The sequence below is a fragment of the Lathyrus oleraceus genome, chromosome 2, assembly GCF_024323335.1.
Source record: "Lathyrus oleraceus cultivar Zhongwan6 chromosome 2, CAAS_Psat_ZW6_1.0, whole genome shotgun sequence".
Classification (NCBI taxonomy): Eukaryota; Viridiplantae; Streptophyta; class Magnoliopsida; order Fabales; family Fabaceae; genus Lathyrus; species Lathyrus oleraceus.
This window is the reverse complement of record NC_066580.1, coordinates 224,885,662-224,898,291: the sequence shown is the minus strand read 5'-3', so window position 1 is coordinate 224,898,291 and position 12,630 is coordinate 224,885,662. Positions and strand designations below refer to the sequence as shown.

At 35.3% G+C, this 12,630-nt stretch overlaps 1 protein-coding gene and 1 pseudogene across 1 annotated transcript; both read left to right on the top strand.

Moving 5' to 3' along the window:
* Positions 1–1,542: 1,542 nt before the first annotated feature.
* Positions 1,543–2,251, top strand: LOC127122683 (uncharacterized; annotated as a pseudogene).
* Positions 2,252–4,668: 2,417 nt separating this feature from the next.
* LOC127122682 (uncharacterized mitochondrial protein AtMg00810-like) lies at positions 4,669–5,706 on the top strand. Its single transcript, XM_051052981.1, has one exon. It carries the CDS (start codon positions 4,669–4,671, stop codon positions 5,704–5,706), a length of 1,038 nt encoding a protein of 345 aa, XP_050908938.1.
* Positions 5,707–12,630: the final 6,924 nt, after the last annotated feature.

The window sequence follows — 12,630 nt, the reverse complement described above, 5'->3', positions numbered from 1 at the left end:
AGAGACGAAAGCGAAATGATAACAAAAACTACTTATCTTTGACCGTGTGATAACTCCCTTTGAGATATATCCTAGAATATTATCGATGGGATGATCCTTAGAAGATTTCCATTCGAAAGGAATATCATTGTTATAAATTGAATGATCCTCCTCTTTCTTTTTGAAAATTTGATCCAGCTCCTCCTCAGCTTTTTCCGGATGGGGTTCAACACGCTTATTCTTTTTGAAAATTTGATCCAGCTCCTCCTCAGCTTTTTGAAATAATAATAATAATAATAATAATAATAATAATAATAATAATAATAATAATAATAATAATAAGAAGAAGAAGAAGACATTAGTAAAACACATATAACACATTTTTAAACGGAAGAAAGATAAAGAGAATAAGAGTGAAATATCGAATTCCCCTAATTAATAGGGGTAAACTAGAAAATAATAGATGAACAAAATGGAGTAGTTAACTCCTCCTCAAAGACAAAGAGAGTATACTTTAATCCCCTTCAAAGTATACTCTAATCCCCCTTTTTTGTCATTATCAAAAAGCAAGAGATAAAAGAAGAAGAAGAAGAAGAAGAAGAAGAAGAAGAAGAATAATAATAATAATAATAATAATAATAATAATAATAATAATAATAATAATAATAATAATAATAATAATAATAATAATAATAATAAGAAGAAGAAGAAGAAGAAGAAGAACACATTAGTAAAACACATATAACACATTTTTAAAGGGAAGAAAGATAAAGAGAATAAGAGTGAAATATCTAATCCCCCTAATTAAATGATGTCTAATCTCAATGTGTTTTATATAAGAGTGAAATATCGAATTCTTAGTGAGGTTTATGGTGTTAGTGGTGTCATATTTTATTAGGACGGTTTCGAAATTAACTCCACAATCACTTATGTTGTGTTTTATCTAGTTAACTTGCACACAACAACTACCGACAGTGACATATTTTTCTTCACCTATGGATAATGCAACACTTGCTTGTTTTTTGATATACCATGAGACAAACGAGTTCCCAAGAAAGTGACATGTATTATTGGTACTTTTCTTGTCCAATTTACAACCAGCAAAATTGGAATCACAATATCCAACTAAAGCACAATCAATCCCTTTGTAGTATTATAAACCCATAAGTGATGTGCTTAGGAGATACCTCATACCATGGTTGGCCGTATATAAATACTTAGGAAGGTTAGTCTTGTTGAGCACCATCCTCACTATCTCTTCAAAAGATATATTCTGACAGAACATGACAGAATGTTGACAGCATACACTCTATATTTGGAACAAATATTGTACACTTATGAGATATTAGTCAAAGAATATTTACATTGATTAGGCATAATTAGGCATAAATAGTTTTCCTATTATGTAATTGGAATTCATGTATATATTACAGGGTGATAATCAATAAAAATCATGGAAATATTTTCCTATATGGTATCAGCAATTAGTTTTTCGATCAACCTTCTTTCCTAGCCACCACTCAAATTCTTCCGCACCACTCAAACTATCCCTTACCTGCAGCCATGGCAGCCGCAACACCTGAAACAACAACACAAAAACCCAAATTCCACACTGCTTTTGGATTCACCAACGTGAAATCCATCTTTCCAATCGCGTTAGACAACGATTCAAGCCTCTATCTCTCATGGTCTACGATGTTTCAAGTTCAACCTTGTGTTCATAACGTGCTTGATCATATCATCCCTCCCACCGATGAAAAAGAAAAACAAACAGTAGAAGCAACAAAGAAAAACAACCCCAGTCTCTGGAAACGTCTCGACACGGTCGTTTTGCAGTGGATGTATGCCACCGTAACCCAGGATATTCTCAGTTCCATTCTAGTTATCAATGATACTGCTGAAAGTTGTTGGAACAGAATTGCTGCCATGTTTAAAGATAACAAGCATTCGAGAGCAGTCCACCTCGAACATCAATTCGCCAACACGGACTTGGAAGATTTCCCGTCAACAAAAGCATATTGCAATCACCTAAAACTCCTCGCATATCAACTTGCAAATGTTGATTCTCCCGTCAACAACACTCGTCTTGTGTTGAAGATGATTTCTGGACGGACAAATTCGTATGCTGGGTTCGTTACATACATTCAGCAACACGATCCCTTGCCGGCGTTTGAAACGGCAAAATCCTAGTTGGAATTAGAAGAATCCACCATGATTCAACGCGTTGCACGCGAATCCGGCAACCACTCATCTCCGACGGCCTTACTCATGAAATCAGAAGATGCGAACGCATCTCCCTCTGCCCCTCCTGCCAATCCAGTGCCATACCCTCTCAACAACAACAACAACAACAACAACAATCGCGGAAACAACAACAATCGGGGGTAGAAATGGTAACCGTGGTAACAAGGGGAAGAACTTCGGTAGAGATGGTCGCGGTAACAACGGCGGCGGTGGCTCAGGTGGTGGACGTGGTCAGTATCCTCAATGGTGGCAGCAACAATTTCCTTGGCAACAACAATACCCTTGGGCTCCTCCTCCATGCCCTTACCCATCTTATTGGGCTAAACCCAATGTTGGCCCAAAACAACAACAATCTGGTATTCTTGGACCAAAACCCCAACCTGCTGCCTTTACTGCCACTGGACCAAGCCCGACAGATATTGAAGCGGCTCTTCACACTCTACATCTTACTCAGTCTGACCCATCCTGGTATATGGACACTGGAGCAACATCGCACATGATAGCTACGCATGGTAATCTCTCATCTTATTTTAATTTGAGCAAAAATAATAGTATTATCGTAGGAAATGGCCATTCTGTTCCGATTCATGGTTTTGGAAATGCTAACTTACCTCCCCCTCATCCTCCACTAGCCTTATCAAATGTCCTTCATGCACCGAAATTAATTAAAAATTTAATTTCCGTTCGTAAATTCACTACCGATAACCATGTTTCTGTTGAATTTGATCCGTTTGGCTTTTCTGTGAAGGATTTTCAGACGGGGATGGTTCTAATGAGATGTGAGAGTCAAGGCCAGCTATATCCTATCACCAACATCACCAAAAATAAGACTGTTTTTCCTTCCAAGTTTGCAGCTTTATCCACTTCTATTTGGCACAACCGTTTGGGTCACCCGGGAGCATCTATTTTAGATTCTCTTAGGAAAAATAAAATGATTGATTGTATTCCTAATTCAAACATAAATTCAACTTTTTGTCATTCTTGTCCTCTTGGTAAACATGTTAAAATGCCATTTTTTGATTCACATAACTCTACTTTTATGCCATTTGATATGTTACATAGTGATGTATGGACATCTCCCATATTGAGTACTTCCGGTCATAAATATTATGTGCTCTATTTGGATGATTATTCGAATTTCTTGTGGACTTTCCCAATTTCACATAAATCGCAAGTCTTTCCAACTTTTGAAAATTTAAGAGCATATATTAAAACTCAATTTCATCGGGAAGTTAAAAATATTCAATGTGATAATGGTAGAGAATATGTCAATGGTCCCTTTCAAAAACTCTGTGAAGCAAATGGAATTTCATTTCGCTTCTCGTGTCCTCATACATCTTCTCAAAATGGCAAAGCTGAAAGAAAAATTTGTTCTATTAATAATATAATTCGGACTTTACTAATTCATGCTTCTTTACCACCAAATTTTTGGCACCATGCCCTACAAATGGCAACATATCTACTGAATATTTTACCAAATAAAAAGTTGAAATATCAATCACCTCTCAAAATTCTTTTTCAAAAAGATCCATCCTACACTCATCTACAAGTTTTCGGTTGTTTATGTTACCCTCTTTTTCCATCAACCACTATAAATAAACTCCAATCTCGTTCCACCCCATGTGTCTTCTTAGGATATCCTTCAAATCATCGTGGGTACAAATGCTATGACTTATCCCTAAATAAAATCATTGTTTGTCGCCATGTCATATTTGATGAATCAGAATTTCCTTTTTCAAAGATGCACATTCTCAATCCAACAAATTATCAATTTCTTGATGATGAAGTGTCACCTTACATAAACCACTTTATTACACAACCTAGACCAGGTCCAACAACACCAAACATCACTCAACAAAACTCTCCACCACCTGCTCAACTAGGACCGGCCCCAACTCCCCCTCAACCAGCCTAAACTTTGCCTTCCATATCTACTCCACCAAATATACCACTTCCTGCTATTTACCAATCTACCGTTAGCTCTGACAACAAACCAGTTACGAGGAGCCAACATGGCATTTTTAAACCCAACCAAAAATACATCAATCTCCACACCAAAATCACAAAATCTCCTCTCCCTCGTAACCCTGTGTTAGCAGTAAAAGACCCGAATTGGAAAATGGCTATGGATGATGAATACAATGCTCTAATTCAAAATAAGACGTGGGATTACCCCGTCCACCTGATGCAAATGTTATTCGTTCTATGTGGATTTTTAGGCATAAAGTAAAATCTGATGGTTCTTTTGAGAGGCATAAAGCCCGACTTGTAGGTAACGGTGCAGGTTAACAGGTTGGCATAGATTGTGGAGAGACTTTTAGTTCGGTTGTCAAACCAGCCACCATCCGAACAGTACTCAGTATTTCCTTATCTAAAGCATGGCAAATTCATCATTTAGACGTCAAGAATGCGTTTCTACATGGTGAACTCAAAGAAACAGTGTATATGCATCAACCTTTGGGCTTTAAGGATCCAAATCTTCCTCATCATGTCTGCCGTCTGCGAAAATCTTTGTATGGGCTCAAGCAAGCTCCAAGAGCGTGGTACAAACGATTTGCAGATTATGTATATTCTATCAGATTCTCTCAAAGCAAGTCAGACAACTCTCTTTTCATCTACCGGAAAGATACACACATGGCCTATCTTCTTCTTTATGTGGACGACATCATTCTCACTACGTCTTCTGATAATCTTCGCCAGTCTATAATATCACGACTCAGCTCTGAATTTGCTATGAAAGACTTGGGACCACTAAATTATTTTTTGGGTATTGCAGTTACTCGACATGATGGTGGTCTGTTCTTATCTCAAAAAAAGTATGCAGATGAAATTCTTGAGCGAGCAGGTATGTCATCATGCAAATCATGTCCCACTCCGATTGACACTAAACTGAAGCTTAGCGCCAAGACTAGCACTCCCTATGAAGACCCATCATTATACCGTAGCCTTTCCGGTGCTCTCCAATACCTCACTTTCACGAGACCCGACATCACATATGCGGTACAACAGATATGTCTTTTTATGCATGACCCCATGGACGATCACATGCACTCTCTTCGATGCATTTTGCGTTACATTCTGGGAACCAGTCACTATGGTTTACATCTCTATCCATCATCCACTACATCGTTGGTCTCTTACATAGATGCTAATTGGGGAGGATGTCCCGACACTAGATGCTCTACCTCAGGATATTGTGTTTTTCTTGGAGACAACTTACTATCATGGTCGTCCAAATGTCAACCCACATTGTCTCGATCCAGTGCTGAAGCTGAATATCGTGGAGCTGCCAATGTCGTCTATGAGTCATGTTGGTTACATAACCTACTTCTCAAACTACATTGTCCGATACACAAAGCTATTATGGTGTACTGTGACAACATTAGTGCCATATATCTTTCTGGTAATCCTGTTCAACATCAACGTACAAAACACATTGAGATGGATATTCACTTTGTACGTGAAAAAGTAGCTCGTGGATAGATACGCGTCTTGCATGTTCCCTCGCACTATCAAATTGCGCATATATTCACCAAGGGACTTCCCTTAATACTCTTTCAAGATTTCCGAGACAGTTTAAGCGTACGCCAACCTCCCGCTTCAACTGCGGGGGTGTGACAGAACATGACAGAATATTGACAACATACACTCTATATTTGGAACAAATATTGTACACTTATGAGATAATAGTCAAAGAATATTTACATTGATTAGGCATAATTAGGCATAAATAGTTTTCCTATTATGTAATTGGAATTCATGTATATATTACAGGGTGATAATCAATAAAAATCATGGAAATATTTTCCTATATATTCTTCCATTCCATTATCCCATTTTGTTAGGGGAGTTCGTGCAACAGAAAATGTGTGCCATATCCCAGTCTTAGCATAAAAGTTCTCGAATTCCATATTTTGAAATTTATTTCGTGGTCACTTAGAATAAACGTAATACTAACCTTTTTTTGTTTTAAATAACTTTAAAAAATTTTAAAAAGACAAAATATACGTATTTTCATGAGATGAGAATTTTCTTTGGGTATGGGGAGTATAGTCATCCATGATTACAAGGGCATAATAATCTTCGTCAAAACTCATGGTTCTGAATGGGTCAAAAAGATCCATATGCAAGAGTTTTAAAGACCTATTTGTAGAAATGATGTTTTTGATTTAAAGGAGGACGTTACTTGTTTACCCTTTTGGCATGCATCATATAAACGATTCTTTCCAAAGGCAAGTTTGATAAATCCAATACTAATTCCTTGTGGACCAAATTGTTCTTATAGTCCGTGTGGATATGGGTTATTCTCCTATGTCATAGCCACAATTTGTCCTCATGACTTAAAATAAATACATCATTTTAAGAGATTTTTTTAAAATCTAGGCTGTAAGTATTCCCACATCTTAAACTAGTAAAAAGAGTATGATTATTTTCAAATTTTACAACTCTACTTCTAAATGAATCAAACGTCACATTGTTACATTTATCACATAACAGACTAATACTTAGAAAATCATGTTTTAGACCATCAACTAAAAGGACATCCTCGACCGTTGGTATGGGAAACTTACTAATAAAACTAGAACCAACAATCCTTACTTTGTTATTATCACCATAGGAAACAAATCCTTCCTTTTTAGGAGAGAAAATATTTATCTCTAATCATATGATTGAACAACCACTTTCAAGATACCATTTAGCATTTGATATTGTAAACTAAACTTGTATCTTAAATGAAGTATTAACTTTAGATACCCATATTATTTTGGGTCCTCTAATATTGGTGTAATACATATCATCTCTAGGTTTCTAACTAGAATAATGATCACATAACTAAGATGAAGTGAGCCTATTTCGCATTTTATTTTCATGATATTCTTTATAAAAGTAAGAAGGAGAATAATTATTTTTTACTTTCATGAATTTTTTTTAATAAAACATAATAAAGCAATTTGGTTATTTTTATTTAAGTAGTTACAATTAAGCATATTAGATTTAGAGATCCCATTAGCATGAAAAATATTACTAAAACTCTTTGTCTTGTTTTTAGGCTCTTTACTTATAGTAGCTTTATTTCAAGTTTCTCTTTAATTACCTAATTATCTTCATGTTTCTCCATAAGGAAAATGTTTATTCCTTCCTATTCTTATGATTCATCTGAAGAGTCCATATCATTGTCATCCCAAACTATGTATTCCTTCTTTGTTTCTTTTTGAGGTCTTTTGAATTTTTCAGCACTTTTATGGTTTTGAGGCAATTCAGACTTTTACGACCTTTCTTTTCACATTGGTAGAAAGTTGGGGTGAACAAAGATATTCCTTCATCTTTGTGTTAAAAGTCTTGTTGCTTATGATGTTTTATGAACTTCTTAAATTTTTGGACCAACAAGGTCATGTATTCATAATTTATGAATTTTTGTTTTTGTCAACCTTGAGAACGAGATTTTCTTCTTCTTCTTTTTTTGTCTCCTTCGTCCTTAGTTAGTCTTTTTTGTTTCATTTTGTTGTTGTTTTTTTTCAATTTTTCAAACAAGATAGTCAAATCATAAATCGCAATGACTTTAGGTTTCGAATTGCGACTTAAGCACCTAAGGACTTCGTTAATCAAATTGTCAATTACAAAATTTATGTCCAAAGTTCTCATATGGTTCATAATATGAATAAAATATTTTTCAATATCTTGAAAATTTTCTTCATGTTTCATTTTAAATAATTAGTATTCCTGGGTTTATGTGTTCATTCTAGCCCTATTTACCTTGGTTGTACTTTCATGGGAAATTCGAAGGGTGTTCCACATTTCTTTAGGAAATTCATAATAAGAAATAAAAAAAAAACTTCTCAATACCAAGAGCGATAGTGTTAATAGTTTTTTATTTCAAATTGTTCTACTTCTTTTCCTTATCCTCTTTGGTACAAATTTCTCTAGTTTTTCCCATAACACCATCAACAAGATGTGTAGGAACAAAATGATCGTTTGTTTTATATAAGTCTAGTTATCATAATCCATCTCCTTTATAAAGATTTTTAACTTCTCTTTTCAATAAGCATACGCCTCTCAATTAAAGCATAAGGGTCTGTTTATTGAATTGTTTGAAATTATTCCTACATCTTGGGACAACTAGTATTATAAGATTAGTTATGCTCAAATTCTACTTATTGAACAAGTGATCAATACACAAGATGGGGGGAGGGGTGAACATTTATATTTGGATTTTTAATTATTTTTTTGCAAAAGACTGATATTAACTTTATTGATTTTAAGAAAAGGGTAGAAGTAGAGAATTAGGCAGTAGAAGAATAAATGAGGAAAATAAAAGAGATAGAGATATCACACTATAGATTATACTTGTTCGGTCTTAAACTACGAGACCTATTGTAGTCTGCTAGAATTTCCTCTTGAAATTTCCATTATTAACACTTGAACTTTTATACAAGTTCAACCCAAAGAATCTTCCTTACACCAAACGATTTATAGATTTACCTTACAATCTGTAAGTCAATTAAAAATGCACAAGAGAACTAAGCTCTTGAATTAAAAAATTAAGCACGATAACTGAAGTACACAACTCTCAAGATAAGTTTTTCATTTTCTCAACATTAAGACAATGTGTAGTGAATAAACTATTTTTAGAATGAGGATGAGTGAGACAAGAAAGTAGATAATTCAAAAAATATGTGCTTTAGGAGTGAGCACATTCTTTATATATGAAACAATTTAACTCTAAAAGGAAATAATCCATGGGTTTGACCTCTCTCTAAACGATTATAAACGACAAGCTAATCAGCTAGATAAAATTAGGAAAGGAAACCTTAATTCAGGTTTTCTCCTTATTTGATTAATTGACATTCTAATCGATTATGAGGAAAACTTGCACCTTATCAATTAAAAGAAAGTTGTAATCGATTAGACAACTAGTTTAGCTTTCCTAATTTGTCAAAATTGTTTCTTACTTGATGAAGCACTTGCAACAATTGATTTTTAGAAGAAATGAAAAATAGATGAAGAAATAAAGAGGTTTTACACGTGTGTGCATCACCTTAGTACTTCAAGACTTAATCTTACTTATTTTACATATAACTAGTTAGAAGATTAAAACACTTAACCGAAAGATCAAACGCACTTTCACATCTTTAGTTCCTTTTGATATTGAAATTTGAAATTGATTTGTATTGTATTGCTTTCAACATTAAAACTTGATCAACTTTGTTTTTCTATATTTCTTGTTCGATGATGCTTATTGTAACACCCCAAAATTTGATTAATCTATTTAATCATATTATTCATTTTTTATTTAATTATTTAGTATATGATGCACTTTTAATTAAATATATTATGAGTTGTATCTGTATGTGGGGTATGGTGGATGTAGTGAGAATATTGGCGGATTGATAGAATGATTAAAATAATTAGAAATAATTAGAGTTAATTATTATTTTTAATTAATTAAAATAAATAAAAATAGAGGTTTCTCGTGGAAAATAGGAACTAAAGAGAAATAACGAAAGTGGTGAGAATTGTAAGAGGAGTTGGGCCAAAGTGTAATTAATAAAAGATTAGACTAAGTTTTTAGAGATAAAAAAGGGGTTATTAGAGCTTTTTAGGATGAGTGTGTAAAGATTACATTATTTATTAGAGGTTAGTGAGGAATCATTAATCCTCTTTTAGGTTTTATCATATTTTGTCATTGTTGATTATGTGTAAATGATTGACTATGAATACATGTATATTCTATTATGATTGATGTTGTCGTGTGAAATTCGTATACTAATTTCATGTTAATTTCATGTGAAAGTATATTATTAAAATCTGAAATTTGGTGTTCTTATGAGTTGGATTGCAATTGTTGAAGGTGATGATGATTTTGAATAAAATCGATATAATATATGTTAATGTGTGTCTAATTGAGTGTTTTAATATTGTATTAACATGTGTGATTGAATTTCATGCATTTGGGATCAATTGGGGTCGAAATAGGAGCTTTGATGGGGCTCTAATGATGGAAAATCGTGTTTTCCAGGTTCTGAGCAACCTAGCTCAGCGGGGACAAGCTTCGCTTAGCGAGCTACTGTGATCTCTTAGCGGGGCATAACAGATTGAGTGTTATGGTTTTTCTATGAGTCGCACTTAGTGAGCGATTCATATCCCAATGAGAGCGAGCAATGTCTCGCCCAATGAGATGTGCATCACAGAGAAGAGGTCAAAGAAGATCCCCAACGAAGGCTTCTAAGACTTGTACCCAGAAAAAAGTTGGAACATCAATATGAAGGCCCAAGCTACATGATGAAGTTACAAGGGGGAAATTTTTAGGTGGTTCATCACAGCCACCTTAAAATTAGAGAAAGGCATACACACCGCTAATATGGTAAAGAGGCACTCGTATAGAGGAACCAAGAAACCCTTGAAATAACTACACACCCTTTCATCTATACATACTAGAAGAATCTCTGAATCCTATGAGTCACCAATTATGATGTCGGTCTAAGCTATGGCTTCGACAGTATTCAGAACACAAGGAGTGCTGCTTATTTCAATGGCCACCCAATGATATCTACTTGCATTGACCGACTCTAATAATTGAAGTCCCATACAGGAAAATATGTGGGATCTATGATGATCACCAGGATTGAACCAAGATACGGCCTCATGTTTTTCTTCACACTCCAGGTGACGGGCAATCGCTGCGTCGCTAGGGTCATGACCGATTAACTCCCGGTATGTCTAAACAAAGTAACCAAAATGTTCCCTCCTTTTACATGCAGTCTCTATTTCTTCCTTGGTTAAAACAGGGGGGAAGAACCATCCTCTCGGTAAGATTTTCACTCCCACCCAATTTCATGGGGAACAGGGATTCTGAAGTACTCATGGAGAGAACTTCATCTGACAGAAAGTCTCAGCGTAACCCCTCAATCTTTGAATCATCACTCAAAACGATGATATATGATTCAGAACCCCCACTAACATATGGGGGAGAATGTGACTCAGAATCCATTCTCATTTTTGAAGATGAAGAAACACTACCCTCTGAATGGCTCTCGACAATGAAAGGTACCTTGAAACGGGAAAGGAAGCTGAAAATTTAAAGCTTTAGCACTTCAAATTTATGAATGTACATCAGCGGTTACTCTGGGAAGTAAGTGCTCTAAAACAAGAGGCAAAAACTCAAAGAGACAAGGGAAACTCAATCTGTAGAAGGGCTAAAAGGTTTTCCCACAATCTTTTCCCATCTTTATATACGCAATCGCAATCGAACAAATCAGATTGAAAGCAAGAATGAGGAGATATCAACAATCATATTTCATCCTCAAGTGCATTCAAGTGTTGAGAAAGTTGTGTCGCGTCACCCCCTACCTTTTCAGGTTACATGTCAAAGAAGAAATGGACAAAACATTTTGATGATGATATCACATTTCATGCTCACATTCGCATCATGCTTCGACAAAACTAAAGAGACACATGTCATCTGACGCATGGACAGATATTCCCAAGGTCCGTCCATAACTACTGAAAGCCTTCCCCGACATAAGACATGCCTAATAAGTCTTAGGGGAAACTGTTCAGTGTCGGCCAAAGACCCAAGAGCCACCGGTACATGTCGGCCAAGATCCAGTACCTTCTGGTCTGCGCCGACCAAAGGCTCAGGTCAATTACTCCTAACCAGTCAAAGGCACGATAACTCAAGGATCATTTTCTAGCCTAATCAGTTAGGCCCATGTTATAAATACATTTATGAGGTTCTAATATACACAATCTCTAATCTCCATTTTCACTACCTTCGATCCTGAACCCTAAACTGACTTGGGAGTTAGAGTACTAACCGTGCAGGTACCCCCTAGATCCACCGTATTGGAGATGACAACTTCGTTAACAACATCGCGTAAACACCAATACCTTTGGTTCAAGAAGCATTGTGGTCATAACCTCTGATCCACGGTGTCACATCAAGGTAATACATCGAAAGCTCTATTCCATCATAATTTCTGGAATCCTCACCATTTTTGGTTCTGCAACAGAACAGATTCTGATCTCTGGATGCACCAAATACACAACAAACTCTCTATGAAGCACAATGTCATATCCTAAATTTTTCCCCTTCCTAAGATCATTCATCTGCATGTTTCTATATGCATCTCATTTTTGCATATTTTCTTATGACCACTTCGTGTAGTCATAAGATCTCATTTTCATGCATTGGCCAAAATTAAGACTAAGGTCAATCTCTATTTTGAGGTTCATTTTGAAAAATCCATATATTTTCATACATTGTTATCATGCATCATTTGAAGTCAGTGAAGTGTTAAATTTGATTTGATTCATGGTTTACTTGATATCATTTTATTTTGTTGAGAAATAAGTGTTTGTTTTCTTATGAGCCAAGTATCAATACTCTTGATCTTTTCTTTTAAAAAA